The 25,138-nt window shown below is 44.9% G+C and overlaps 11 protein-coding genes across 11 annotated transcripts; 4 read left to right on the forward strand and 7 right to left on the reverse strand.

The window, feature by feature from the left end:
* Nucleotides 1–1,704: 1,704 nt before the first annotated feature.
* Nucleotides 1,705–4,938, forward strand: BYT42DRAFT_487626 (Sec23/Sec24 trunk domain-containing protein; the record flags this gene model as incomplete). The annotated part of the gene is made up of 12 exons (XM_051563817.1): nt 1,705–1,954; nt 2,033–2,299; nt 2,374–2,690; nt 2,755–2,852; nt 2,915–3,020; nt 3,096–3,471; nt 3,530–3,814; nt 3,896–4,090; nt 4,161–4,285; nt 4,362–4,455; nt 4,518–4,621; nt 4,696–4,938. The coding sequence occupies 12 exons, from the start codon at nt 1,705–1,707 to the stop codon at nt 4,936–4,938; spliced, it is 2,460 nt and encodes an 819-aa protein (XP_051428003.1).
* Nucleotides 4,909–6,514, reverse strand: BYT42DRAFT_551146 (thioredoxin-like protein). The gene is made up of 8 exons (XM_051566217.1): nt 6,314–6,514; nt 6,142–6,233; nt 5,966–6,078; nt 5,882–5,901; nt 5,744–5,800; nt 5,646–5,684; nt 5,414–5,574; nt 4,909–5,355 (listed from the first exon to the last, which is right to left on the reverse strand). Exons 1-8 carry the CDS (start codon nt 6,483–6,485, stop codon nt 5,266–5,268), a joined length of 744 nt encoding a protein of 247 aa, XP_051428004.1. The 5' UTR covers nt 6,486–6,514; the 3' UTR covers nt 4,909–5,265.
* A 341-nt stretch (nt 6,515–6,855) lies between these two features.
* Nucleotides 6,856–7,790, reverse strand: BYT42DRAFT_487252 (DTW domain-containing protein; the record flags this gene model as incomplete). Its single annotated transcript, XM_051563786.1, has 2 exons — nt 6,856–7,498; nt 7,564–7,790. The coding sequence occupies 2 exons, from the start codon at nt 7,788–7,790 to the stop codon at nt 6,856–6,858; spliced, it is 870 nt and encodes a 289-aa protein (XP_051428005.1).
* Nucleotides 7,791–7,870: 80 nt separating this feature from the next.
* BYT42DRAFT_7934 (CybS-domain-containing protein) lies at nt 7,871–8,944 on the forward strand. Its single transcript, XM_051572837.1, has 3 exons — nt 7,871–8,235; nt 8,296–8,526; nt 8,606–8,944. The coding sequence occupies exons 1-3, from the start codon at nt 8,115–8,117 to the stop codon at nt 8,776–8,778; spliced, it is 525 nt and encodes a 174-aa protein (XP_051428006.1). The 5' UTR covers nt 7,871–8,114; the 3' UTR covers nt 8,779–8,944.
* BYT42DRAFT_551153 (uncharacterized protein) lies at nt 8,875–12,085 on the reverse strand. The gene is made up of 8 exons (XM_051566218.1): nt 11,999–12,085; nt 11,771–11,922; nt 11,550–11,676; nt 11,264–11,446; nt 10,772–11,200; nt 10,529–10,705; nt 10,381–10,458; nt 8,875–10,317 (listed from the first exon to the last, which is right to left on the reverse strand). The coding sequence occupies exons 1-8, from the start codon at nt 12,018–12,020 to the stop codon at nt 9,110–9,112; spliced, it is 2,376 nt and encodes a 791-aa protein (XP_051428007.1). The 5' UTR covers nt 12,021–12,085; the 3' UTR covers nt 8,875–9,109.
* Nucleotides 12,086–12,588: 503 nt separating this feature from the next.
* BYT42DRAFT_551155 (transmembrane proteins 14C-domain-containing protein) lies at nt 12,589–13,542 on the reverse strand. Its single transcript, XM_051566219.1, has 2 exons — nt 13,255–13,542; nt 12,589–13,193 (listed from the first exon to the last, which is right to left on the reverse strand). Exons 1-2 carry the CDS (start codon nt 13,299–13,301, stop codon nt 12,923–12,925), a joined length of 318 nt encoding a protein of 105 aa, XP_051428008.1. The 5' UTR covers nt 13,302–13,542; the 3' UTR covers nt 12,589–12,922.
* Nucleotides 13,543–14,070: 528 nt separating this feature from the next.
* BYT42DRAFT_551157 (uncharacterized protein) lies at nt 14,071–16,283 on the forward strand. Its single transcript, XM_051566220.1, has 3 exons — nt 14,071–14,132; nt 14,224–14,457; nt 14,518–16,283. Exons 2-3 carry the CDS (start codon nt 14,342–14,344, stop codon nt 16,247–16,249), a joined length of 1,848 nt encoding a protein of 615 aa, XP_051428009.1. The 5' UTR covers nt 14,071–14,132; nt 14,224–14,341; the 3' UTR covers nt 16,250–16,283.
* BYT42DRAFT_601139 (uncharacterized protein) lies at nt 16,260–17,503 on the reverse strand. Its single transcript, XM_051571019.1, has 4 exons — nt 17,384–17,503; nt 17,117–17,173; nt 16,902–16,998; nt 16,260–16,840 (listed from the first exon to the last, which is right to left on the reverse strand). Exons 1-4 carry the CDS (start codon nt 17,455–17,457, stop codon nt 16,472–16,474), a joined length of 597 nt encoding a protein of 198 aa, XP_051428010.1. The 5' UTR covers nt 17,458–17,503; the 3' UTR covers nt 16,260–16,471.
* Nucleotides 17,504–17,916: 413 nt separating this feature from the next.
* On the reverse strand, nt 17,917–19,310 carry BYT42DRAFT_551160 (ribosomal RNA assembly protein mis3). Its single transcript, XM_051566221.1, has 6 exons — nt 19,196–19,310; nt 18,964–19,130; nt 18,769–18,903; nt 18,585–18,710; nt 18,384–18,524; nt 17,917–18,312 (listed from the first exon to the last, which is right to left on the reverse strand). Exons 1-6 carry the CDS (start codon nt 19,254–19,256, stop codon nt 18,070–18,072), a joined length of 873 nt encoding a protein of 290 aa, XP_051428011.1. The 5' UTR covers nt 19,257–19,310; the 3' UTR covers nt 17,917–18,069.
* A 436-nt stretch (nt 19,311–19,746) lies between these two features.
* Nucleotides 19,747–21,192, reverse strand: BYT42DRAFT_551162 (uncharacterized protein). Its single transcript, XM_051566222.1, has 6 exons — nt 21,148–21,192; nt 20,953–21,074; nt 20,769–20,888; nt 20,615–20,697; nt 20,430–20,553; nt 19,747–20,353 (listed from the first exon to the last, which is right to left on the reverse strand). The coding sequence occupies exons 1-6, from the start codon at nt 21,167–21,169 to the stop codon at nt 19,952–19,954; spliced, it is 873 nt and encodes a 290-aa protein (XP_051428012.1). The 5' UTR covers nt 21,170–21,192; the 3' UTR covers nt 19,747–19,951.
* Nucleotides 21,193–22,242: 1,050 nt separating this feature from the next.
* On the forward strand, nt 22,243–25,137 carry BYT42DRAFT_551168 (P-loop containing nucleoside triphosphate hydrolase protein). Its single transcript, XM_051566223.1, has 5 exons — nt 22,243–22,507; nt 22,578–23,314; nt 23,386–23,719; nt 23,789–24,027; nt 24,561–25,137. Exons 1-5 carry the CDS (start codon nt 22,332–22,334, stop codon nt 24,884–24,886), a joined length of 1,812 nt encoding a protein of 603 aa, XP_051428013.1. The 5' UTR covers nt 22,243–22,331; the 3' UTR covers nt 24,887–25,137.
* Nucleotide 25,138: the final 1 nt, after the last annotated feature.

The following is a 25,138-nucleotide window of genomic DNA, read 5'->3' on the forward strand; positions in this document are numbered from 1 at the left end:
ATGCACCTTCCTGACGCACGTATACTTTCACACCAAGTTGTTTAGAAGAGTAGACAAACGTTGTATTGCCCAAAGGAGCCCAACTTTATGCTTTATGGCTCGTTCCCGGAGTACGGTTGAAATGGTTTTTTGTCGGTGTGTTATTGAAATAATAATTTTACAGAAGAGAAGGAAAAAAAGATGACACAAATGGCTGATAAACAATTGCTAGCATGTAGTCAAAACGCTCCTTCGTATGTACTCTCCTAGTATTTAATTGCTTTTACCACCAAAGCACTTATATGGACTAGACATTTGTAATCCTGAACTTGCGTTTATAAATTATTAGGAATTTGTAATAATGGTGTGCTGCGTATCCTCCTAAGATATTGCTTTTAAACAAAATTCGAGGACATTATTCGGACGAATTATTCATGGCCTCTCATGTTTTCATTGAATGGCAGTATTTATTTTTATAGGACGTACGATTGCTCTGGCTCATTGGTATTCAATCAAATCAAAAATTGAGGATAAAAATCGACCTAGGCATGATAATCAAAGATATTGCGATTTTGGGTGGTCGATTACAACGACATAATGGAGTACCTGTTAGGCTATGTTCCCGGTTATCAATGAGAGATCCAACCATCAATTTGCTCACGGGCATATGGCAATATCTACACTGTTATTTATCCACTGAAACTTACAATTGGGAATATTTCAGCACAGACTTGGGGAGCAAGGAGCTTTGTTTGGCTTGGACCAATCAGGCGCATTTGAAGGTGTGACGTATATTTTAAACTGCGGCAGTGTTCTTTTTTTTTAAGAGACTCCTCGAAGCTGACACGCATACACGAATTTTCTACCTTTCGTAGTTTTAATCTTCTCGTTTGCGGCTGTTCTCTCGTTGCGACCTTTTTCGACATTCACGAGTCATTATTATGAATGCGAATCAGCGACCACCAGCTTCTCCACCTACAGGGGCACCTTTTCGACCCATGGCTCCTCCTCCAGCGCCAGGCATGCATCCAGTCACACAATTCGCACGGCCACCGTCGGGATCGCCTGCGCGTCCACCTATGCAAGGTGCGCCCATACCCTCGGCTCGTCCACCTTTAGCTCCTGGTGCAGGTAATATGGTGCATCCGATGAATCCTCACGGGATTGTTTCTCACTGTTTCCATGACACTGTAGCTCGTCCCATGCAACCACAGCAACGTCCTGTGATGGGATCCTTGCCAGGCATGCCGCCCCAACAGAGACCTGGTATGCCTTTGCCTCAGCCAGGTGCTATGCAATCACCCCCCATACAAAATTCTGCCAATCTAGTGTCGTCCATGCAAAATATGCATCTACGGCCATCTTCACCTGTCCGACCTCCGCCAACAGGCCCACAGGTAGGGTTTTTTCACGATGATGGCCGTACCATAGGGCATCTTTGGTTTATGCCGCTTTTTCTTATAGGCACCGCCTAGTGGACGATCGAAACGAGTGTATGCTGTGAGTCCCGAAATTGCAGGAACAACGGCTTCGGCTCGACCTCCCAGTAGTGCGCCCTGGCCTCACGGTTTACCACAGCAGCTACCTCCTCATCCACCCGCTCCTGCCCCAGGTATGCCGGCCATCTCTTCACCCGCCGCCACAGGTACACACCCCGCAGGACCAGCACCCGTACCACCCCAACCACAACCTGCCATCCATCAACCTCTGGCACCTCCTACTGTCATGGGTGCTAAACCATCCCCGAGAGCAGGCGTCGGCTACACTCAAGGTCCTTATACTCATACTCAACAGCAGTTACCACCCGAACTTCGACCTCCCCAACAACCGCGTCACCGTATTGATCCTGACCAAATGCCAGCCCCTGTGCAAGTCCGAGAACAGGATCAAATCCTCTTTGACGATAAATTTTTCGGGACGCTCGAACGCGATCGCGTGCCTCTGGCAACGACACGCTACATTGGGTTGGATCAAGGTCGGTTCGAACGGAAATGGAAATAGAGACTGATTAAGAGGGTGATTTGTGAGTGATTAACAGGAATTTCAACCATAGGCAATTGCAATCCTCGGTTTATGCGTTCCACGGTGGATAAAATGCCTTTCAGTCGAGAAATAGCCTACGTTTCCAAACTTCCCATCGGTTTAATCATTCAACCTCTTGCCAAACAAAGACCGGACGAAGTCCCAGTACAGGTCGTCGATCACGGTGAAGAAGGACCGGTGCGATGTACTCGATGTCGAGCCTACATCAATCCTTGGTGCACCTTTGTCCAGGGAGGAGCCCGGTTCATCTGCAGCATTTGCTCGCATTCAAATGAAGGTAAAGAGGACTCGGGTCTGTGTGGATGATACGGCACGCCTAGGACGAGCTAACAGGGTGGACGTTTTTTTTAGTGCCATCGTGGTATTTTGCCAATGTGGACATGTCGGGACGCCGAATAGATGTAGAACAACGGCCTGAATTGCGATATGGATCGGTAGAATTTGAAGTGCCCAAAGATTACAATTCGGCGCGTACTCCATCTCCACTCAACTATGTATTTGCTATTGATGTGTCGGCCCATGCCGTTCGTACGGGTATGCTAGAAGCTTGCTGTGGTGCCTTGTTAGAAACCCTGTACGGAGCCCATTCCGAGCAACAAAAACTAAATCCAGGAAGCAAAATTGGCATCTTGACCTTTGACAAAGCCGTGCACTATTATAATTTATCGGTACGACCAACGAGATAACATTCCCTAAAGTAGCGATCATGCTAAACATTCTTTTTGTATTTAGGCATCTCTAAGTCAAGTCCAAATGATGGTGGTTCCCGATATTGATGATTTGTTTGTTCCCTTGGAGGATGGTTTTCTAGTGGATCCCATGGCATCAAAGTAAGCAACGCTGGAACAAGATGACGAAAAGGATGTATCTCATCATCTTGCCGTATGTTTAGAGATATCATTGAGGAGCTGTTACAAAATCTGCCCACCATGTTCAAAGAAACGCAGAAACCGGAAGCCGTGTTTTCCTCGGCGGTGCGCGGTGGTATGCTTGCCTTGGTAGGTCACAGATAGGACGAAAAAAAGATGACAGATGGACAACTTTGGAGAACGTGGACTGAAATGATGAGGTAGCAAAAAACCGGCGGTCAAGTATTTGTATTCCAGTCGTGTCTTCCGACTTATGGCCCCGATGCATTGAAATCGCGCGATGACAAGGCTTTGTATGGCACGGATAAGGAAAAGACATTGCTGAGTGTGCAAAGCGAAAAATACACCGACCTTGGAAAGGAGTGTGTGAAGAACGGGGTGTGCGTGAATTCGTGGTTCTTCCCCACCCACTACGTGGATGTGGCCACGTTGGGCGCCATTTCCGAATTAACAGGCGGAGACGTTCGTTACTATCCCAACTTTACTGCACGCGACAAACCAAAACTCATCTATCAGTTGGATCACGACGTTCATCGTGAGATTGGTTATGACGGTGTTTTGCGTGTACGATGCTCCGATGGTAAGCGGTTGACTATTTTCATTCATCTGCAGCATGCCTTAACGGAAAACGTCCACAGGTTTGCAGGTGATTGATCACTACGGCAACTGTCACATGAGTACGTATACAGACATGGAACTGGCAGGTATCGATGAGGACAAGACGATTGCGGCGGTGCTGAAACATGACAGCAAGCTGGATACCAACCGAGGCGTGTCGTTCCAATGTGCATTACTCTATACCAATAAACAAGGTCGACGACGGGTGCGTGTGCATAATTTGAACCTCTCCGTCACCACCCAAATTGCCGATGTGTTCCGATTTGGTGATGAAGATGCAGCGATTAGCATCTTACTTCGACAAGGTAAGTGATGAAAAGAAAACATGCGAGGAACAAATGTAAAGCAAGAGCAGACAAACCCAAATCTCACATGCTGCCTCTCAGCCATTTTTGATCTTCCTCATAAAAATAGAAAAGATGTGCATCAAAAGTTGACCGATCTGTGTGTCAACATTTTGATGGCTTATCGCAACAACTGCGCGTCTTCCACGTCTTCCGGACAACTCATTCTTCCCGAAGCATTCAAATTGCTACCCGTGTACGTTCACGGTGCGCTTCGATCGTCGGCCTTGCGAGGAGGTAAAAAGCTGGATGGCTGTATTGCGTATCAACGTTTTTCTTTACCAAGGCCTTTTCTTTTTGGTTTTAGTGGGTGTGGATGTGAATACCGATTTTCGATCAGCGGGCATGCGATTATTCAACAGTCTTAGTGTGGCGGAACTCGTGTGGACACTGTATCCTCGTATGTTTGCTGTGCATACGATGGACAATCAGGTAACACCTTCAAATCCTGAATGTTCTTGTGAAAGAGAATCTTTGCTAACCCTGCTTATTATTAACTGGTTATCAGTGTGGTACATCCAACATGAAGGGCGAAGTTCTACTGCCACCTATGGTGCGTGTGTCGTACGATCGACTGGATCCGAAAGGCGCATATCTCGTTGGTGAGTAAAACCGATGAATCATAAATGGGAGGACCTTTTTTAATAGTATGAAAATCTATTAGATACGGGATCCGACATGTTTTTGTGGTTAGGAAGTAATATTGCGCCAGAGCTGCTGGAGGAGATCTTTGCTGTGAAATCTCTGGATCAGGTGGATCCGGAAATGGTATGTGAATTATGGTAACTGAATAAGAGGAGGATGCCCTTACTGACTGACGATTTGGTTTCTCTCCCTTTTAGACTTTACTACCGGCATTGACGACGGAGCGCTCGCATCAACTTCATGGTATTATTCGGTATCTGCAGAGTCAAAGATCACGTTATCTTCAGCTCCGCATTATACGTCAGAATATGGATCCCATGGAGTTCATCTTTTCCACTTGGATGACCGAAGATCGCAATGCTGAAGTGCAGACATATGTCGACTTTATGTGCGTCCTCCACCGAAAGATCCAAGAAGAAATGAAAAAAGCAAACAACTAAAAAAAAAAAAAAAAAAGAATAATTCCCACCTGTAACAATAACCTTGCATCTTGATGTCTTTTTATTCTCATTATTATTTGGCAGGCGTGAAAGCTTGGATTGATTGGAGACACGGATACGGCACAGGAACAAGCGACGCTATACATAGAATATTTAAAAAAAAAAAGGCGCTTTTTTCTGAGCTGCAGTGGTGATAAAACCGAACAATCGGGCAATGCAAATGATGCAATAGACTAACTCTATTTGTCGATTGTTCGCAATGACAGACAAAACACAGCAACTGCCATTGCCCACGGGGGGAAAAGAATGGTTTTATTGGTCTATTTTTTACTTGTTGACTGCCTCAAAGTAGGCTTGAGAATCCTTGGGGTTGGCCTTGATGGTCTTGTCACCCTTGCGCCAGTTGGCAGGACAGACCTGAAAGAGGAATTTTAACAACCATTCTCGTCTGCGCTTTCGATGTAAAATTACTTACCTCACCGTGCTCGTCAGTGAACTTGATGGCTTCAATGACTCTCAATGTTTCGTCGACTGATCGTCCAATAGGCAAATCGTGGATGTGAGCAACACGAAGGGTGCCCTTGGGATCGATCACGAACAAACCACGCAAAGCGAGACCAGCATCAGGAATCAATACTTTGAAAATACAGAAACATGAACCGAGTGAGACTATGAACACAAGCACGACCATGCTCCATACCACTTACCATTGTAATCAGTGGCAATTTCCTTTTTGATATCGGAAACTGTTCATTCAGGTGTCAGTAATCATGTAACAAAGATGAAAATTTCCTATGAATCTTACTGAGAGGAATCTGGATATCACCAAGGCCACCCTTGTTTCTGGGAAGGTTGGTCCATGCTGTTGACCGTCAAAAAAACATTGTGAGTTATAAGAATGCTGCGCATTTGATAAATCATATTGCAAAAACGAAATCTATACCCAAATGAGAGTGAACGTTGCTAAAAAAATCAACGATGTGAGTAGGTTGATTCAAAGCAATTAACCATTGAACTCGTCACTTACTCAACACTGATACCAACGACTTCGGCACCGAGCGCACGGAACTCATCAATGCGATCGCTAAAAGCGAGTAACTCAGTGGGACAAACAAAAGTGAAATCGGCAGGATAAAACACCTTGATATCCCCATTGGTTTAGTATGATAACAAAGGCGAGACTCGGAAACCCTGGAAGCTTACCATGACGACGAATTTGTTCTTGTAATCTGCCAATGACAACTTCTTGAATTCACCTTGCACAAGAGCATCAGCCGTCCACTGAGGAGCAGCATCTAATAAAAGACAACGCGATTACATCAAAGATTAGTCGCGTGGATTGTGGAAACAAGTTGTGAGTGGTTATTTTTCCTACGTTGAATGGTGGCGCGGGGACGTTCGGTGGTCGTTGACAAGGAACGCGACATCAAGGTCGACTGGGTGGCAAGAGATGCTGGTCGAACCAAGGGACGCACAGCCGCCACAGCGGAAGTAGTGCGGGCAACACGGGGAAGGGCGGAAAGAGCAGCACGACGAAGAGCAAACATGATTAAGAAAAACACGAAGAAAGGGAATTGACAGACCACTGACTTTTTTTGCTTTTTTAATACACTGGCTGAGTGGGAATGATTAGTGCACCTGGGCAGCTGCCCAATCAGCGTCACCCCGGAGGCTCCGTATGCCGCCGCATCAATTGTTTTAATGTGTTTGCTGCAGAGGAGCGATATCAAGTCATCCGGAACAACGAAATCTTTACAGATACATTATGCCTTGTTAATCCAGCCATTCATGGCATCCTGCAAAAGTCGTACCTACTACAGTGGGGTAATGATATGGAAACTCTTGATCCGAGTAACCCCTGATTTTCTGGTAAAACAGATAAAGGACGATGCAAAATGAAAAAAAAGTCTAATAATTTCATGATTTATTCTGCTCTGATGAGGATGCTGGTTGTGATGGGGACGGTTCCTGTTTGTTGTTTGTGCCTGCTGTTGTTTCGTGATCTTTGCCATGGGAATCGGCAATCGGTTTATCGTACTTGATGTAATCTTTCTTGCCGTGCCGATGGGTGAACCGTTTGGAGGAATTGGTTCGATAATGGTCTTGGATCAGTTTGTAAAAGAAGCGGTAATAGAATAACAAGTTATCGTACCGGCCATCATAAGCCGTGGTCGTTTCATAGGCTTCGGCATATTCTCGATAAAAATAGTAAATGGCTTCGATGGTCGCCAAGTGATGCTCGCTTAATTGTTGATATCGCCAAAAATGAGTTTCACGAGGGCTGATGGTGACCTTTTGCAGGGATTGAAGGCCGGGAGTTTCTCGAGCAATTTTGTTGGCTTGTTTCCATGTCCCGTCAATCACAATGACACGGTCAAACGAGTCGCGAGGAATATCTTTGAGGGTTTTGGCGTCGGGACCGGGGAATAGTAGAAGGGTGCGTTCAGGATTTTCTAATTTGGGCATGGATTGCCAGTTGTAAATATCGACATCCTCGTTGGCGATCACTCGGGCATGGATGGCCGTAGATTTGCCGTCCAGTTCTTGCTCGTGCTTGACGCTACAGAATGCAACAGTACAGGGTGAGCTACAGATGGGCGAGGGCCTAATGAAGGGACTACTTACACATCCAAGTGAACGGGCAACTTTAGAAAAGGCACACTGGAGCGATCCATGCCCACGACGTCGAAACAACGGTAGCAAAAGTACTTGACAGTCTTTTGACAGCGCAAACACTTGTGACGATCGGTGGCGGATTTCAGTATACTGTCATCACTAATGTTCAGATGGTCAAAGGGCGATTCTTCCGGATGATCTCGCTTGGTGCCCACTTCAATAGTCTGATCGCTCATGATGGGGATTATGCCAAAAAAAAAAAAATGTGTAATTTTTCCTGCTTTCGCCAAACCCGAGAAGTAGTGTCGGACCTCCGGTCACACAAATTGACAAAGATTCAGAGGCTTGGGCAGAACCCGAGAGGGGAGCTCATTCGACATTGGACCCCCGTTCTCTTCAAGCGTACTCACCTTGCGTTCTTTTGGATCATCCACCATGTCTTTACGTTTGCTCACCCGATCCATCCCTCAGCAGGCCCTTCGACCGCGCATTTACCGTCCGGCTGTGGTGTCATTAACCTACCGTCAGTCCTACTCTGGTAAACTATCCCTTCCATATTTATGATCCCCGTCACCTATTGTGTATTCAAATTCAAACTTGCTGTAGCCATTTCTTCACAACCGCCTACTGCAGCTGCAGGTGAAGCTGTCAAGGCTATTGCAACGGCAGCTGACAAGAAAGGTAAGCCGTAGCACTGTTAGACCAAAAGACTCGTTGCTTACAAGACGAATGGATCATCAGACGAGACCAAAGCTTCCGATGCCGCCACGGAAAAGAAGGACGACAACAAGGAAAATAAGAATGTGGGCGAATCCGCAGAACATGGTTATGCTCACGGTACGTATCATTGGACCCTGGAACGAGCCTCCGCCGTGACCTTGGTTCCTTTGATGAGCACACAAATGATCTGGGGCGCTCACCCCATCGTCGATGGCTTGCTGGGTGTTATTTTGCCTTTCCACATTCATATGGGTATGTTTTCTCTTTATCAAAGCCATGGAAACGGATATCTGGAACCATAAAGGAAAAGTAAACTCATTGGGATGATTAGGCTTTGATTCGTGTATTACCGATTACATTCCGAAACGAGTGTATCCTCGGCTCCATCCGCTGGCCAAATGGTCTCTGAGAGCCGCAACGGCGCTCACCATGTGGGGTTTATACGAATTCAATACCAACGATTTAGGTGTGACCGAAGGCATCGCACGTATTTGGACAGCATAAAATAGGAAAAATAGATATATAAAAAAAACCCTCCAAAATCGAAAGAATACCAATTCAAGACCATATAGAAAGATCATTTACTAAACAAACTGCTAATCGATGTAATATGAAAGGCTTTATCTGCAAGAAATGTAGCTCCGTTTTTGAATCATGTTCGGCACAACATATTATGAATTAAATGAATGGGATAACGAACAGCACTAATGAATGCAGCAAGGTACCTACAGCTACCTATTCATTCATGATGTGGTGAAAATTTAGGATCCATTATCGGGGTGCAAAGCGACGGCGAGTTATGATTCTTGTTGTGGGTTTTCTCAAATATTTTAATTTAAAAAAAGATGTCATCAAATGAGGTGTTTTTCTTAGGTTGATTTTCTTGCGTCTGTGATGGTGTCTGTGATGGTGTACTGAGATTGAACACGTCGTTAAAGTTGGGTTTCTCTGTGGAAGGCTTGGGTTCTTCAGAGGGACTACCAAAAATGGAACTTAATTCGTCCTTGATCGAATAGGAAGATGTACTGGGATTTGGCGAGGAAGAAGGTCCTTCAAATGCAGACAAGTCAAATCCATATTTGGACCGGGCCGTGGTGCTGGTAGGTTTGGTGGTGACAGGGGAGGTGGAAGACACAGTGGGCGTGGCGGAAAAGGCAGGCTTGGGGGAGGAGACAGGATTTGCATGTTTGGCGAATGGACTTGTGACGGATGCCTTTGCAAAGGAAGGTGAAGAGGAAGCGGAAGGCAAGTCTTTGGACGTTTTCACCGGGGTTGTGGGTGTGAATGATTCTTCCATGGTACTGAGATCGGGAAACTTGGCTTCAATTTCGCTGATATCAACGTTGGATCCAGACATTCGTTTCTGTTTGGCTTCGGATTCCTGCTTCAAGTGATTTAATGATACTTTGGGAGAAGACGGCCGCGAGGTCTTGAATCCGGCAAATGGGTCATAGTTCTTGTGATTCGACGAGACTTTACTGCTGGTGGTACTGCTCGGGGACATGGGTCGACCGGCAGCCGATGACGAGCTAGGACTGAACGGCGGGAACCCACCTTCGTCTTTCTCCTCGTGCACTTTTCCAAACATGCCTGTATCGGGCACCGCTGATAATGCAAATAAATCCGAGCCCGCATCATGACTGGTCGAGTCTTTTTTCAAAGATGCATTTTCCGCTTTCAAGGCTTCCAGTTCCTTTTCCGCCAGTTCAGCTCGTTCCTTTTGGAATTTAGTTTCGGCACGGTACGTTTGTAGTGATCGCAACAATTCCTCTTTCTTCTTCTTTTGTGTTTCCAATTCTTGCTCGGCCTTCTCCGCCGACCGTTTCCATTGGGCCAACTTTTCTTTTTCTTGATCAATTTTTTCTTGCAACTCACGCACGGTCTCGGCCTCCGCATCATGCTGTGAACGTAGCGAAGTCACACGCTGACTTTCGCTCTGCACTTCACTCTGCAAAGTAGCGAAAGTGTTCTCCAGCAGCGATCTCTCATGATTCAGATCCGATTTCCCTGCATCTTTCCACTGAGGTGTGCTGTTGGATTCGGCTAGCATTAATGCAATCCCAGTAAGCTTTTTTCGTTTTATACCATTCGGCTTGTTCCTCTTACCAGCCTGATTATCTGACAATCCTAACAGATCAATCGCTGCCAAGGACGACGGTTGCTGTTGTTGGAAACCGGGTGGTCCTATCGTACAACATCAAAGGTTTACTGCCTGCACTGGACATGGATTGTGACCACCTTTTTGCTCACTTACTCGGTAAGGCATTGGGAATTTGGCCACCGGCGATGCGTCGATTGATCAGATGCATTGCAATGGCAAATTCGTTTTCATTTAATCGTCCTGTGGAATTGGTATCCGCTAAATCCCAAATACGGGCAAGATCTGATTCAGGAAGTTTGGAGTGTCGGAAAAACTGGACCGCATCCGCTCCTACAAGTGCACGGTGTCAAATCCTGCGCAATCGCACGCAAACACGCACAATCACCATTGGCTTACCTGAGATGTATCCGCTATTGTCGGTAGCAATGCGTGCAAAGTAACCTTTGTATGTGGATAATTCTTCAGGCGAGATGTCGAGCACGCCTCTGTCTGCATTATGCGACTGTTCACCGGTAAAGAGCGAAGAAGGTTGACGACCGAGCCCACCGCCTGTGGCATGCGACATTAGGGGCGAAGTCCCTGTGTATTGCGGTTTAACATATCCTGTGGTCATGCGTCCTGTGGCTGCAGCATAGATGTGACTTGGAAGAGAAGATGGAAGAGAAGTAATATTGCCTTTCAGTATCTGACCGATGTAATGCATGGCAATAATGAACTCAGTCTGATTTAAAGTCCCTGATTTTCGCGTATCAGCCAAGTCCCACACATTTTCCAAGGTGGACAGAGGTAATCCCGATCGAAGAAACATTTGTCTTGCCTTGTCCGCTGTCCAGACTCTCATTAATCCTCTGACACATGTGAAAGAAGAAAGTAACAAAAGAGATGTACCTGTCAAGACACCCTCTACCGGGTTAGCCGTGTGGAAAAAGCTGATGTACTTGTTTCTATCTTCTGGTGAAATGGTTTCACCAGCGTTGCTAGTCATGGGACTGGTGGGTGCTCTGTTGTTGAAGCGCGGGGTCGAAACAGATGACGGGGCGGGTGTGGTACCATCGAAATAAGGTAGAGAAACTAAATTTTTTTGGCGTAAAGAGAGCCGGGTTAGTGGTGTCTGCTGTGACGGTGGCCAAGAAGCGCTCTGCTCGGCAAAACCGGCAAGAGCTTACGCACCTACCCGTTGTCGATAGAATAGGTGAAGCGGTCAAGATGCCATGTTGTGCACAAGCAATCAGCTTGAGTGCCACTGCAAATTCCTGGTCGGTCAGGAACCCTTTATTGTCATTGTCGGCGGCCGTCCAGAACTGGATAAGCAGGACAGTTGAAATAAGTTGGAAGCCCACAAAACAAAAAGCTTGATGAGAAGGGGAGGCGCCAAGCTTAGCGACCAAGACGTACCTCTGACAAGATGTTCATTGGGACGTTGGATTTCTTGAAGAAAGCCATTGCTTCGTCTTTGAGAACGATGCCTTTGTCATCGGCATCGACTTTTTTAAACAAGTCGGCATAAACTTGCTTTTCCTGAGGAGTAAGCTTGGACTGCCAATGATCTACGAAATAGTTGCATAAGTATCCATGTCTATACTTGAATACAACTTGGGTTTTATTCGAGAAAGACGACAGTACCAGCAGAATTAGGTGTGGACATGTAGACTAAGTACAGAAATGAGGGGAGGAGTTCGATAGAAAAATTAGGAATTCTAAACCGAGGGGGGTAAGCAAGGCGTTCTACTTACGGCGGAGATGGAAAAAAGAACTTACTTTATCCGCATTGGCCTTTTCGACCTACGGTTACACTCAATGACCATACTCGCTCCAAAGCGTATCTGGAGCATGTTGGGGAGAGTTTATAGCTCGTGTTTTCATTGAACATTCGGCTTTCTGGCAACGGTTGCCTATCAACGGCATCGAATATGTCAAATACGGATACAGACCAAACTTTGTAAAAGTACATCTCTTTGCGCTGTGCGCTGGAAACACTTTTTGGCAAACAGTGTGCTTTCTATGTTTTCTTTCTTTCTATACATGGTTGAATGCAACCTGGCACATGAATTTTCGGTTAAGTTTTGGTTGAGCATTTTAGCAAATCTTGACGCACATCGGCATCAGGCATCTTGTTGGGCTCCCTTTCTCAGTGCTTAGTTGACTCAGAATATTGCCCAAACTACACAATCTAAATAAACAAATTTTGTCCTTTGGATAAGCAAGGGGTTTCTGTTGACTATATCTGGAAATTAGGTTGGCAAACGTTTGTAGCTCTGCCCAGATAACGACTTGTACAATTTTTTGCATGGTATACCATCAAAGCAAACGCTGTTTACGTCTGCCCGAGATTATTCTTTTGCGCTCTTGGTTTTTCTTTTATTTCCAAGATAATGCTTCAGTAAGACTTTAACTATCCTCATTCTAACATAAACCATAGTCATTAAAGCCAAACGATAACTGTGAGCAAGCGAAAACAAAAACCCCTCCATTTCTAGTGTCAAAATAAAATGGTTCCTGAACCCAAAGTTTTTTATTGCGCGACACGTGAAACATGGAAACTCCACTTTAGCGATAATCAATGACCTTTTTGACATAGTAAGCACCCGCCGTCAACGAAATGACCGACAAGGCCACCGGCACCGGTTTCTTGAATCCAGTGGAAACAGCACGCGGGATCATGGCACCGGCCAGAAGAGTCGAGGCAGCCACCGCGGTCTCATGGCCATAGTCTCTGTTTTGCTGGATCAAATAACCAGCAACACCGTACAGCGTACCCACACCGAGACCAGCTGCCAAAGACGGAATGGAACGCGTGCGTGCAAATCCAACAATGCCTCTAAATCCCCTTGTGCCATTAGTTCACCTAGTCGCCATCAATTCTACATTTAGATTCTTACCCAGTTGCGCACAGCGCAGCCATAGTGTATGTAGGATGGTGAGACATTATAAAAAGAAGTAGCGATGAGTTGCAGTTGCTGCGAGACGAAGGAACAAATAAATTTAAAAAAATAAAAGGAAAGGGTTCGCAAGCCGCCGCTTGATTATCCGGGAAATGAAGGACGACCTTCTGCTTCCGAACTTAGCTAATAAAGTCCATTCCCTGTAAAAGCGTCCAAAGACTTGTCATGCGTGCATCAAAGACGTGCTCTCCACTGTCTTCGACCTATCACAGCCCTTGTGGAAAGATGTTACCAGCCATGAAAGTCTTCTGCCAGGGACGTCCATGCACGGCACAATTTATCCGATTCCGGAAGGTCCGCTCAAGTCCCTCGGTCATCAAAACATGCATCCAGTTCTAGCAGAGAACACGTGCAGTGTCTAATACTCTGCTTCATCGTAAGACGGAATATCTATTATATAACCAATAAGGGTACGGTTTATACACCAAATATATCGCCTACGATGAAGAAGAACAAGCAGGGCAGAACTCACGGCAATATGTCCCTTTATGGAAAAACGCGATCGTTTGAACCACATCCATTCTGGACAAGCTAAACAGTTATCTTTCGATTGTTTTGGCGAGACGCTTTGGATGATTTTGCAGCACGTCATTTACATGTACCGCGTTGTTGAAGGGTTTGCTTTTTGTTCTTTTTCAATGCTTTGTCTGAGTCGACTATGGTGAGTACCGAGAACCTTTTCCAAAATCCTCACCTGAAGAACGACACACTCAATCCTATAATGCTTGGGACCATCTCTGTATCGGCTTACAGTAATAGATCTACAACCTAAGTCTATGCAGGCATATATGGCACGATCCAATAATGGATTTTCGGTAAAGACATGTTCTCATATGTTTACCGGTACATACATCTACGATGCGACTTATTGTTAAAGTATCCCAAACATCTTCATTCATTTATTAGTTGCATGCAATCATGGAGCCAATCAGAATCGTTATTTTTTTAGGTCCCGCCTTTGTTGGCTGTTGTTGATTTCTGAGTTGGGCTGCTTCAGCATTTCCCTGGATTTTTTGATACCTTCATGGCAGACGATGTGCGGCTGTCTCAAGCCCTTGTTAAATCGACAACTGAATCGCAGCAAGGTGGATCTAGTAAACCTGTAAAACGACGAGCACGGTTAGCCTTATCTTGTCAACGGTAAGCATTTTTCACCCAACCCGACTTTTTTGGTGAAACTGACAATCTCGCGAATCACAGTTGTCGTAAACATCGATCCAAATGTTCTCGCACACGTCCAGCCTGTGATCAATGCATTGAAGCCGAAGCCTCGTGTGAATACTTGGATAAACCGGGTGATTTGGAAAGCACGGCTTTGCGAGATCGATTTGCAGGTCTTGAAGATCAGATTGATTCACTGGTGGGTGAGTTTGATCTGATTGAAAAACTAGTTGCCAATCAGCAACGAACCCTGCTTCGCACCGATGCTCTGCACAAGTGGAGTATTCAGACCGACTCGGCCAACGGGTTAACGATCGAAACTCACATGAAAGACGTGGAAGAAATTTATTCCACCTTGATCAGATTTGCCCTCGATAATGCCACCACCACTTCCTCGTCCTACGCACCTCAACCTAATGTCTCTTCTCCCTCCTGCTTTATCCGAAATAATGCCATCTATCCGACCGTCCGCCTAAGTCATTTCACCAGCTTGCAACCCCAATCTACCTCGACAGATGAACCCAAGGAAGAAATCACACAACCGCCACAAGCTTTGCCACCGGAAGTTCTGCGGCCTTTGTTAAGTCTCTATTCAACTTGCCTTTTGCATGGTGGAATTCAGCCTCTCGATGACACATTCTTTGCCATGTTACTTGACCCTTCGCTCGTATCTTCCTCACCCTGTCTCCAACTCCTTCTCGCTTCAATCATTTGTCACATGTTGATTCATACCTATTGCTGGCACCAACATATCCTCCGTCCATTGTCCATGACCAAAGAAGCATGCACCCAACTTGCACTACAACATTATCGCTGGGCAAAACACCTTTTAGCCTCGGTCTATTTCGATACGCCTTGCCTTTTGACGATTCACGCTATTTGTAATCTTGTCCTCTATCATATGGAAAATGGCAATATTTGTGCCATTTACTTATACTCCGGCATGGCGGTACGTATGGCGCTGGCTCTCCAGTTATATGCCGAGGACACATTGGACGCCGTTGTACAGGCTCAGGCTGAATATCTGCCTGGCCAATCGTTGCAGAGGATCAGTACGTACTCTAGATCCCTCATCTTGTTTTTATACTGTTTGGACACAGCCTCGTCCCATTACCACAACAAACCCTACGAAGTCCACCTCGAAGATGATCATTCGAGTCAAAAATCGTTTTTCTATCGATCTTTGACCTCCTTATCAAACGATTCCCAAGTCAATCAAGCGCAAGTCTTGTTTCAACGTTTGGAATTCCAGTCATGTCAGCTTACGCGGGATATTCGACGAACTTGCTTTGTTAACGACAAACAACAAACTCCTTTCAAGGAAATTGAACGCATCGAACAAGCACTGACTATGTATCGGATGGCACTGCCCAACATCAACATCGCACTTGTGAATCAATCCTCTTCATGGCAGATTCGCAATGTTTATATCCCATGGATCAAATATCACGGCTTGTGGATTTTGCTTCATCAGACTTATCTTCCTACTCCGATGTCTTTGGAACGGTGTATAACAGCCGCATTTTCTATAGTAGACCTGTTCAAAACCTGGAATCAGCATATCGATTGTTACTTCCGACCTTGCGTTCATGAACTGAAGCAAGCATGTGATATCTTGTTATACCTCGTCGACACGCAATCCATGGTTCGAGCTCAAGCATTGGCAGGTCTGAACGTGCTTTTGGATGTGATTCTGCATACGCCAGTTCATGACATTGCGAAAACGCGACCATTTGTACAGCGAATCCAGCAAGCCCTGCAACAGCAATAACCCGCCGGATATATATATATATATATATATATATTGTTGGGGATATAATTTTTTTCCTCAGTTCGTTAGAACGTGTCCATCCGCTCAAAGATGGACTAATAAAACAAAATGGATATAACACAAAACAGAATGCGAGCTAAAGGAGGGTCAGGGAAAATAGAGTAAAAATTTGTTTCTTTTTGCTTAATTCGGATGTATTGTTTTTTTTTTCTTTGCTTGCACCTAGACTGTTGGGCCAGGAGCAGCTTTAGGCGAAGGTGATCGAGAAGACTGCGGTGGCGGGATGGGCATGGTAGGTGCAGACTTAGCTATAGGTGAACGAGATCTCGATTCTCTTGGGGGCATGGGAGGGTAGCGCTCGTCAGGATATCTGGGCGGTGAACGAGAACGAGAATCATACCGACGGTCAAGCGGAGGTGGAGAGCGACCACGAGGAGATGGTGAACGAGCGCCACGATAAGGGCTACGTGATCGGCTGCGGCTACGTCCGTAAGACACCCGACGTGGAGGAAGACGACGTGGGCTAGGAGAACGGCGCCGACGAGGAGAACGATCGAAGCGCCATGATGAACTAGGAGCGTTTCTAGCCCACTATGAAAGTTTCAATAGCTTGTTCGGGATAATCGGAATTGATCAATTATTTTTTTCTTACCTGAACACTGATAGGATAACCGTCTATACGTCTACCATGCATTTCGTAGTAAGCATCCTCGGCATCACGAGGATCTTCGAATTCGACGAAAGCATATCTGTCGATTTACAACAGCAGAGGATCAAAAGGAGAGACAGAAAACAAGTCAATGAATTTAGAATTTAAAAAAAAAAATTAGACCGATTAAATTGAAACACAGGTGGCGAACGACTTACGGTTTGGAAGAGTAAGTTTTTGGAGCGGGAATATCACAACGAACAAGGCGACCATATCTTTCGGGCGATAGGAAAGCATATCCAGAAACAGAGGTGAAGGGGTACGTTAGTCGTCAGTTATATTTTTTTGCAATTGAGAATTGATTGTTTCGCTCGTCCGTAGAAAACAACCCGGGTCCGCATTACAGCCGCGTCACTCTTTCGTCCGTTTTCGACGATGAAGGGTGCTTGCGGATTGGATCCTCGCGGTGTCGTTCGACGATGTACCTTTCAAAATCGTAGGCAAGATCTCTTGCGCGACATCTGGAACCGAAACCGGCAACGAAAAGCGTAGTTCTCATGGCACGACGAAAAGGGGGCTGAACGGTGAGGGTTACTGCGAGGTAGAAAAAAAAAAAAGAAAAAGGAAAAGAAGAGAAAAAGTGAGCGAATGACATTCAAAGAATCTTCTAGCGCGTATGGTTGTGTGACAGTCAGTTGCACATGCTGGCGCTCCGACAACCCTCGGCAACGGTGACTGGATGTAATTTTTTCCCCTGGTTTCCATTAAGCTCTTTACTGAACTTGTCATGTCCAATAATTTTTTTATCAATCGGTCTCTATTTTTTTGGGTCCAATTAAATACATGCATTAGCTTTCGACATGCAGTAGAGGAAGCTTTTTCAGTTTGTTCGTCAGTTGGGCAGAAACAACTATGTACGAGGAACTCTTTCTTTGCTTTTTTTCTGTCGGTTCAATTCGGTAATAAATTTAATAGCATTCATACGACACATGACTATTTTATGTTGATTACACAACTTCACGGTGATATGCTTTTTTTATTGTGCATTAGCAAGTAGACTTTGACCAAAATTGAGACCATGTCTGCAAGATAGGATGAAGAATGATAACAGAATGAGAATCTTTTATATTTGACGTGAAAAAAGTTTACAATGAATAAGTGATAGGTTATCTTATTTGGCGGATTTGCCTTTTTTTGCCTGGTTCAGGAAATATTCGCCACTCTCCAATTGCAGATCGATCTTGGATGGCTGTTGTGCTGGTGGGAAGGGAGTGTATTCCTTCTTCTTGATCTTGCTCTTGTCAATCTTCTTCTTGGACTTCATGTTTCTCTTCTTGAAGTGCGGTAAGAATCTATCCCATGACTCGTTTGCCAGTTTGGGATCCTTTGCAAGTTCGCGCTTGATCATTAATTCCTAATCAAAAAAATTATATATATGAGCAATCCATATCAAAAGGTAATCAACTGTGGAATATTGGAACCTACTTTGATGTGATAAATAGGATGGATATTCCTCATGCAGTCGAGAACAATGCGACGAAGATCTTTCAAACCCTTATAAGGTCCCATGGCAGATACCGTGTTACCTTGAACCATCATATAACATGATGTCAACAATTCAATGGCCTATCTTAAGCGAATGAGCTTTTCCATTCCGCACCGTGTGCATACACCTGTACTTTATACCTTCAGTGTAGAGCCATTGGGTCCCAAGAGTCTTTGTCTACGCTTGACAAAGCGCTCTTTATTACGCACAAGGTTACCAATCTTGATAATGTCGCATGCTACACCGTCTTCCATGATTTTCACCGCCTAATGTCTTTGGTTACTATGGAATCTCATTGCAGATCAAAGCAAGCTAAATCGTTACCTGTGGAAACGGTACACTTCTTGCCAGGAGTTTGATCAAATCGCGCGCCTTGAGAATTGCATAGGGATCATACGTTTTACGAGTCGTTTTCACTGTCATGCTACCTTCCACCAAATCCAGTAAACAAGCAATGCCCTATCCATCAAAGTGTTAAAAGAATTGTCGATTCTGCTCAATCTTGGACGCATCACTTACATGCTTTTCAAGAGCTTTTGTGACGTGAGGCCAAACCTCTCTCAGGTAATTCTCCCGGTATTTAGGAAACAAGGTAGCGAACGAAGATTCTTCACTAAAAGGAGCTACGATTTCCTCGGGCTTGAATTCATCAACCTTCCAGTGATCAATGTCATCGGTATCCCAAGCTTAAGCAATAACCATGTTAATATATAGAGCAAAAACTCATTATTTTTTAGTGTTTTTTACTTACGCTTATCCTTTCTGAAGCGCTTGTTGTTGGATTTGGGCTGTTCTTCTGCAGGTCCTTCCATGATCTATGCCGAAGTTTGGGGAAAAAAGGCTTGAAACTTGGAAGAAAAAAAAATGTAATTGTGCTGAGTTTAAACATGTGTCCATCATGTTCGACCCCCCAACTGGTGGCTTTGGCGCCCGGTCGGCCATTCAATTGTCGCCTGCAAAAAAAGCTACAAACGAATGTGTGATTTTCTAGTCGTAACTTGGCAAAAGAAGAGCCGGTTGTTGGACGATATACTACAATCGGCCAATACTTTACGTGCCCCTCTACAAGTATTTACTAACACAAGCATTCAGATACTGTAGACATTTAAAGTTGCTTTGACTTTCAACACTTTATCCTGTCACAAAAACTGGTATTAACATTACAAGTCTTTTTTACCCGAATGATGGCGTAGATATGTTGAGCTGAGTATATCTGGGTGGTAATTGTAATGATTAGGATACTTGTTGAATAAGTTTTGGGCACAGTGCTCCATGCTCTCAACGGTGTGAAAAGAGAGAAAACGGTTTTTTCAGGTTTATTCTTATTTTTCATTTCACAGTAACCAGTTACACGCTGCCAATCGACATGTCGTTGCTAGCTTTACAATTTTCTTTCTATAAGTTCTTTGGAGATCATCCTGATGATCGTTTGTTTGTTCATTGATCATGTATAGCGATTCTGCACTTGGCAGACAAGCTTGATGACATGGCTTTGTATATTTTATTCTCAAGAGGCGTTGGATGTCAATAAGATTTCGGCTGCTCGGTTTAAATCGTATCGTGCAGAGACAATAGCATTGATAATTGTTTCTCGCGAATAGCCCGGAAACATGGAAGAAACGGTACGGATATTTTCTTCCGACACCCGTGAAGTTTGAGCGCTTACACCGCGTCGCTGACGAGAACCGGAAGGGCGTGCTATTGATGGACTGTTGCTGGCTCTGGACGAAGAAGTCGACGATTTTGATTTGGTGGAAAGGATAGGAAGGATATAGCTTGATGCAAATGATCTCAAGGCAGAAGGGAATCGCCACTGCTTGATGTAGCCGACATTGGATTGATACAGTTGCGAAATGACCCATCCACAAGCGCACGGTATAATTGATGAGACTGAGTGAGATATCATGAGCTAATAATAAAACATGAGACGAAAAAACCACTGGTTATTGTAAATGATATCCAAGGAGGATTAAAATAGAAAATACCTGAAAGGCAGCTGTGTAGATGTAGAATTTGTCTGTCATGGCAAACTGTTCAGGTGTCTGAGGAGCGGCATTAGCAGGAATCAGCTTTCGGTAGCAGAAAATCATCGCAAAGACCAATGCATAGCTACCAATAACCATAAGTAATGAACCTCTGGCGTTCTCTCTTTTATAGTAAAGGAACTTACGGTCCGCTGGCGATCCATCTGACCATGGAAAGGCTCCCAACTTGCAGCAAAGTGGAGAACACAATGCATACAAAGATAAAGGCCTACAGACTGGTGTTAAAGAATATACGGGATATTCAGAGGAATACACCTCTGGTTTGAAGCAAAAACCCACCGAGTATTTGGACGAGCCAAAGCGACGTTCAATGATGCGCATTTTGTAGATGAGCCATGTGCCGACAGCAGCCGTACCAATAGTAGGAAAAGCCCACGGAGAGGCGGCTAATCGCCACAACTAACAATAAAACAATAAGGTTAACGATAATGGACGTAAATTCCGAATTCGCAAGACCTCGTACTTGATGGTGCTGAACAAGTTGATGCAGAGAAACGTCGAAACGTGCATTTAGGAAAACCGAAAGCGCCGAACAAGTTCCAACCGTGGTGACTAATAGCTTCGTCACAGGCGCGCCACGAAATCCTATATGGTAGGCCTTAGTTTTGGCTCTGCAACAGCTAATTACTCGAGCCACATTCGACAAGTCAACAAGTACCTGAAGGTTCCGAAGAACTCATTGTAGACTGCAATAGAAGGACGGCGAACGACTTGGGCCTTTTTCACTATTCGGTTTGGCCTTGCTGAATTGTCATGTTTTGAAACTCCGGTTTTCGCTTTGGAAGACTGGACATTGACCCTCATTAAATCGATCTTGTCCTCATTTCTCCGCATCCTTCTCTCCAACTTTCAGAAAACAGTTTATTTAGTAAGAGTAACTTAATTAAAATGTTATCATGCTAATGCTAATACTATTACGTCTTCCGAAAACATTTTGAGTATTGAATGGCTGTCAAATTTTTTATCCACAGCCATGATACGCGGGCCCTCACTCCAAATGTTATCAAGGTTTTTGCAGCCGCATAAAATCACCCAACATTGATGATTGTCGAATTCGTTCTTCGCCTATTTTCGCAAAACAGTTCGAGAAGTAAGGAAGAACACTTTTTTGTGTAGACAACGAACGTGAACCCACGATGCACCTGCATCCTACAGTGACCGCTGACTTTGGGTACAGCTTGCGGAGTATCCCTTTGCAAAGGGATTGCACATATGCGTACAGTTATTCCGGCTTACATGGCCTCATTCTAGGCTTAAATATCAATGGCAATGCCAAGCATGTAATTGAAAGTAGAAGATCTTCTCTGATGCGTCGTAAGATGGAAAATTATATTCCTTGTCCAAGAGCTAAAACCGATGAGTTGTTATGGGTACAGTAATGCGCTAAAATGTGGGTTTTCCCTACAAGCTAAATATATCAAGGAAGAGAACCCAGCTTAATCATTTGATCCAGTTCAAACCTAGAAAGATTTTCCGCCATCGCTTATGGCTGATAAATTCTTATTCGCGTCCTATCGCTTGACATTAAAAGTGGCAATCAATCATATCATAAATGGTAATAAGATTGTGTAGGAGAAAGCGTTTCATTATAAAAAAAAGCTGTGTGTGGTTGGTCTGCAACTTGAAAGTCATTTGTTTCACAAGGAAGCGGCCTTTGCCCGATTGAGCTACGGAATCTTGTTACTCATTGGATGCAAACTATTGTGACTGGTATATTGAAAAATCGGCCATAAAAATTTTGTTTTTATTATTAGTTCCCTTTTTTTTCCTACCCTTTCTTGACATAGGACATTCTCCCTTTCCAACCTAACCGATCCCCTTTTTTTTCCTTCGTCGAACACTATGTCATCTTACTCCTCCTACTACTCTTCTTCGTCTTCCAGACATCATAATGACGGAGGCCACTCTTCTTCGTCTTATGGTGGAAGCAGCAGCCGTGGTTACAGCGGAGGTTACTCTAGCCGTGGTGGCAGCTATCGCGATAATCGTGATGTCTCTCCTCGTCGATCCAGCAGACCGTAAGTGCAACAAAATTTCACCCCATCTGAAAATCTTGTGGAATTAATCAAACCTGATCTTGTTTTATAGTAGTTCCGATCATCACTCCTCATCCCGCGATCGTGGCGATCGTGGCGGCTACTCATCCTACGGATCGTACCGTTCGTCCGGCGACAACTATGGTGCTTCCACCCGAAGCTATGGTGGCAGCGGCGCCGCTTACGGTGGTGGCGGATATGGTGGCGGTTACGGCGGCGCTCCCGGTGGCGGTGACCGTATGAGCCAGCTTGGCTCTACCCTGAAGAATATCGATTGGGATATGAACGCTTTGCCTCCCTTTGAAAAGAACTTTTATCAAGAACATCCCGATGTTGCTGCGCGATCCGCCGAAGAAGTGCAACAGATGAGAGCTGCAGCCAATATGACGGTTACAGGCCGTGGCGTTCCCAAGCCTTTGAAGACCTTTGAGGAAGCCAACTTCCCCTCTTATGTGATGAAAGAACTTGTCGCTCTTGGATTCCCTTCGCCTACTCCTATCCAGTGTCAAGGTTGGCCTATGGCTTTGAGCGGTCATGACGTTGTCGGTGTTGCCGAAACTGGTTCCGGAAAAACTCTCGCTTATACTCTTCCTGCCATTGTCCACATCAACGCTCAGCCTTTGTTGAATCCTGGCGATGGCCCCATCGTCTTGATTTTGGCTCCTACTAGAGAACTCGCCGTTCAGATTCAAAACGAATGTACAAAGTTTGGTCACAGCTCTCGAATCAAGAATACCTGTTTATACGGTGGTACCCCTCGTGGTCCTCAAATTAGAGATTTGGCTAGAGGTACGTATTCCTTACATTGCAACAGTGTTCATAGTTTCCTAAAACTCACCGTCGTTGGTCATTTTTAATAGGTGTTGAAATTTGCATTGCTACTCCCGGTCGTTTGATTGATATGCTTGAAGGTGGCAAGACCAATCTTCGTCGCGTCACCTACCTTGTGCTTGATGAAGCCGACAGAATGCTCGATATGGGTTTTGAACCTCAGATTCGCAAGATCGTCAACCAAATTCGTCCTGACCGTCAAACCCTCATGTGGAGTGCTACTTGGCCCAAGTCCGTCCAGCGTTTGGCTGAATCCTATTTGAAGGAATATATCCAAGTCACCGTCGGTTCTCTCCAATTGAGTGCTTCGCACAATGTCACTCAGATTGTCGAAGTTTGCGCCGAACAAGAAAAACGTGGAAAGTAAGTATAATGATGGCTTCTGATACGCAAAATAAGACAATGGTTTTGACTTACATGACTGCACAATAGGCTGATTACCCAACTTGAGCGTATCATGGAAGAACCCGAAGCTGAAAGAAAGACTATTATCTTCACCAGCACGAAGCGTACCGCTGATGATATCACTCGATTCTTACGACAGGACGGTTTCCCTGCTTTGGCTATCCACGGTGACAAACAACAAAAGGAACGTGATTGGGTGCTTAATCAATTCCGTACCGGTGGTCATCCTATTATGGTCGCAACCGATGTGGCTTCTCGTGGTATTGGTAAGTATATCACACTGAAAAAGAAAAAAAAAAAAGAAAAATGCAGAAAGTACTCGCCCCGCATTCCATGCGCACCGTTTGATTTCGACTCAGAGGATTGCAGTTTGAGAGATTGGTTTATGGTCTCTAACTTGCATAGAGTTCTGAAAATCGAAGCCTAGCAAGTGGCGATAGCGTTGTTCGACGGGCTCAATGTAAAAATCGAGTCTGAAAGACGTCACTTCTCTCTTCAACCAGCGAAGGAAAGCGCTATCACCACGAAATCGGTCGCTTTGCGGATTCCCAAAAATTATACTTTGGAGTGTTGCCCACCTTCGAAAGCCTTTGGCCGGAAGACATGTACATTTTTCAAGCGTCCATCTATTCTTTCGGCTTGTTTGAAGTGTTTGTGGACAACTAAAGCAGGCTTCCCGTCAGCAAAGCAGATGCTTTCTCGCGTGCCATTTTGGACTGCAAAGTTTTTCTTTTTCCTTAAAAAAAAAGGATTGTTTCGAACTCTTTGACTGATGATTTTTTTTTCTCTCTATTATTAGATGTCAAGGATGTCAAATTTGTTATCAACTACGATTTCCCGACAAACATTGAAGATTATGTGCATCGTGTTGGTCGTACTGGCCGTGGTGGTCGCACAGGTTCATCCATCACCTTCTTCACCGCGGAAAATGCCCGCTCTGCTCGGGATCTGGTCCAGATTTTACAAGAGACACAACAACACATTGATCCTCGACTGCAGATGATGGTCGTTGCCGGTGGGCGCGGTGGAGGTGCAGGTCGTCGTTACGGTGGAGGCGGATATCACCGCGGTGGAGGAGGTGGCGGTATGTACGGTGGCTACCGCGGCGGCGCTCCTCGATGGTAAAGAAGAAAGGAGAAGTTTTCTCAAAAAGGAAAATCGGTCATCTTATGGTTGGAGATGTATTTCATGGTGTTTTATCCGCCCTCTCCTATTTTTTCCGCTCAATCTGTGTCATTTATACATTTTTCCCCCATTTCAATTTCACATTCTGGTTTTTTCGGCGTTACCTTTCTCCTATAATCATCGTTCAAGACAAAATGTCTGAATAGAGAATAAATAAATTTGCTTTCATGGATCGCTAACAATCACATATAT

This window comes from Radiomyces spectabilis, assembly GCF_025331425.1.
Source record: "Radiomyces spectabilis strain NRRL 2753 chromosome Unknown BYT42scaffold_1, whole genome shotgun sequence".
Lineage (NCBI taxonomy): Eukaryota > Fungi > Mucoromycota > Mucoromycetes > Mucorales > Radiomycetaceae > Radiomyces > Radiomyces spectabilis.

Excerpts from the sequence above, each read along its gene's own strand:
- BYT42DRAFT_551146 (XM_051566217.1), bottom strand. The coding sequence starts at position 6,485 with ATGTTTGCTCTTCGTCGTGCTGCTCTTTCCGCCCTTCCCCGTGTTGCC. Across the intron at positions 6,079-6,141 it reads AGAACAAATTCGTCGTCATG|GTGTTTTATCCTGCCGATTT; the intron begins GTAAGCTTCCAG and ends GGGGATATCAAG. Across the intron at positions 5,685-5,743 it reads TGATATCCAGATTCCTCTCA|TTTCCGATATCAAAAAGGAA; the intron begins GTAAGATTCATA and ends CTGAATGAACAG.
- BYT42DRAFT_7934 (XM_051572837.1), top strand. The coding sequence starts at position 8,115 with ATGATCCCCGTCACCTATTGTGTATTCAAATTCAAACTTGCTGTAGCC. Across the intron at positions 8,236-8,295 it reads AACGGCAGCTGACAAGAAAG|ACGAGACCAAAGCTTCCGAT; the intron begins GTAAGCCGTAGC and ends ATGGATCATCAG. Across the intron at positions 8,527-8,605 it reads GCCTTTCCACATTCATATGG|GCTTTGATTCGTGTATTACC; the intron begins GTATGTTTTCTC and ends TGGGATGATTAG.
- BYT42DRAFT_551153 (XM_051566218.1), bottom strand. The coding sequence starts at position 12,020 with ATGTCCACACCTAATTCTGCTG. Across the intron at positions 10,706-10,771 it reads CAATAGCGGATACATCTCAG|GAGCGGATGCGGTCCAGTTT; the intron begins GTAAGCCAATGG and ends GTGCACTTGTAG. Across the intron at positions 10,459-10,528 it reads AATTCCCAATGCCTTACCGA|GACCACCCGGTTTCCAACAA; the intron begins GTAAGTGAGCAA and ends GTTGTACGATAG.
- BYT42DRAFT_551155 (XM_051566219.1), bottom strand. The coding sequence starts at position 13,301 with ATGTCTCACCATCCTACATACACTATGGCTGCGCTGTGCGCAACTGG. Across the intron at positions 13,194-13,254 it reads GCTGCGCTGTGCGCAACTGG|AGGCATTGTTGGATTTGCAC; the intron begins GTAAGAATCTAA and ends AAGGGGATTTAG.
- BYT42DRAFT_551157 (XM_051566220.1), top strand. The coding sequence starts at position 14,342 with ATGGCAGACGATGTGCGGCTGTCTCAAGCCCTTGTTAAATCGACAACT. Across the intron at positions 14,458-14,517 it reads TTAGCCTTATCTTGTCAACG|TTGTCGTAAACATCGATCCA; the intron begins GTAAGCATTTTT and ends CGCGAATCACAG.
- BYT42DRAFT_601139 (XM_051571019.1), bottom strand. The coding sequence starts at position 17,457 with ATGAGAACTACGCTTTTCGTTGCCGGTTTCGGTTCCAGATGTCGCGCA. Across the intron at positions 17,174-17,383 it reads CTTGCCTACGATTTTGAAAG|ATATGGTCGCCTTGTTCGTT; the intron begins GTACATCGTCGA and ends ATCGCCCGAAAG. Across the intron at positions 16,841-16,901 it reads GTTATCCTATCAGTGTTCAG|TGGGCTAGAAACGCTCCTAG; the intron begins GTAAGAAAAAAA and ends AAACTTTCATAG.
- BYT42DRAFT_551160 (XM_051566221.1), bottom strand. The coding sequence starts at position 19,256 with ATGGAAGGACCTGCAGAAGAACAGCCCAAATCCAACAACAAGCGCTTC. Across the intron at positions 18,525-18,584 it reads CCAATGGCTCTACACTGAAG|GCCATTGAATTGTTGACATC; the intron begins GTATAAAGTACA and ends CGCTTAAGATAG. Across the intron at positions 18,313-18,383 it reads ATCCTATTTATCACATCAAA|GAATTAATGATCAAGCGCGA; the intron begins GTAGGTTCCAAT and ends TTTTTTGATTAG.
- BYT42DRAFT_551162 (XM_051566222.1), bottom strand. The coding sequence starts at position 21,169 with ATGAGTTCTTCGGAACCTTCAG. Across the intron at positions 21,075-21,147 it reads GAGTTCTTCGGAACCTTCAG|GATTTCGTGGCGCGCCTGTG; the intron begins GTACTTGTTGAC and ends CCTACCATATAG. Across the intron at positions 20,554-20,614 it reads AGATGGATCGCCAGCGGACC|CTATGCATTGGTCTTTGCGA; the intron begins GTAAGTTCCTTT and ends GGTTATTGGTAG.
- BYT42DRAFT_551168 (XM_051566223.1), top strand. The coding sequence starts at position 22,332 with ATGTCATCTTACTCCTCCTACTACTCTTCTTCGTCTTCCAGACATCAT. Across the intron at positions 22,508-22,577 it reads CCTCGTCGATCCAGCAGACC|TAGTTCCGATCATCACTCCT; the intron begins GTAAGTGCAACA and ends CTTGTTTTATAG. Across the intron at positions 23,720-23,788 it reads GAACAAGAAAAACGTGGAAA|GCTGATTACCCAACTTGAGC; the intron begins GTAAGTATAATG and ends ACTGCACAATAG.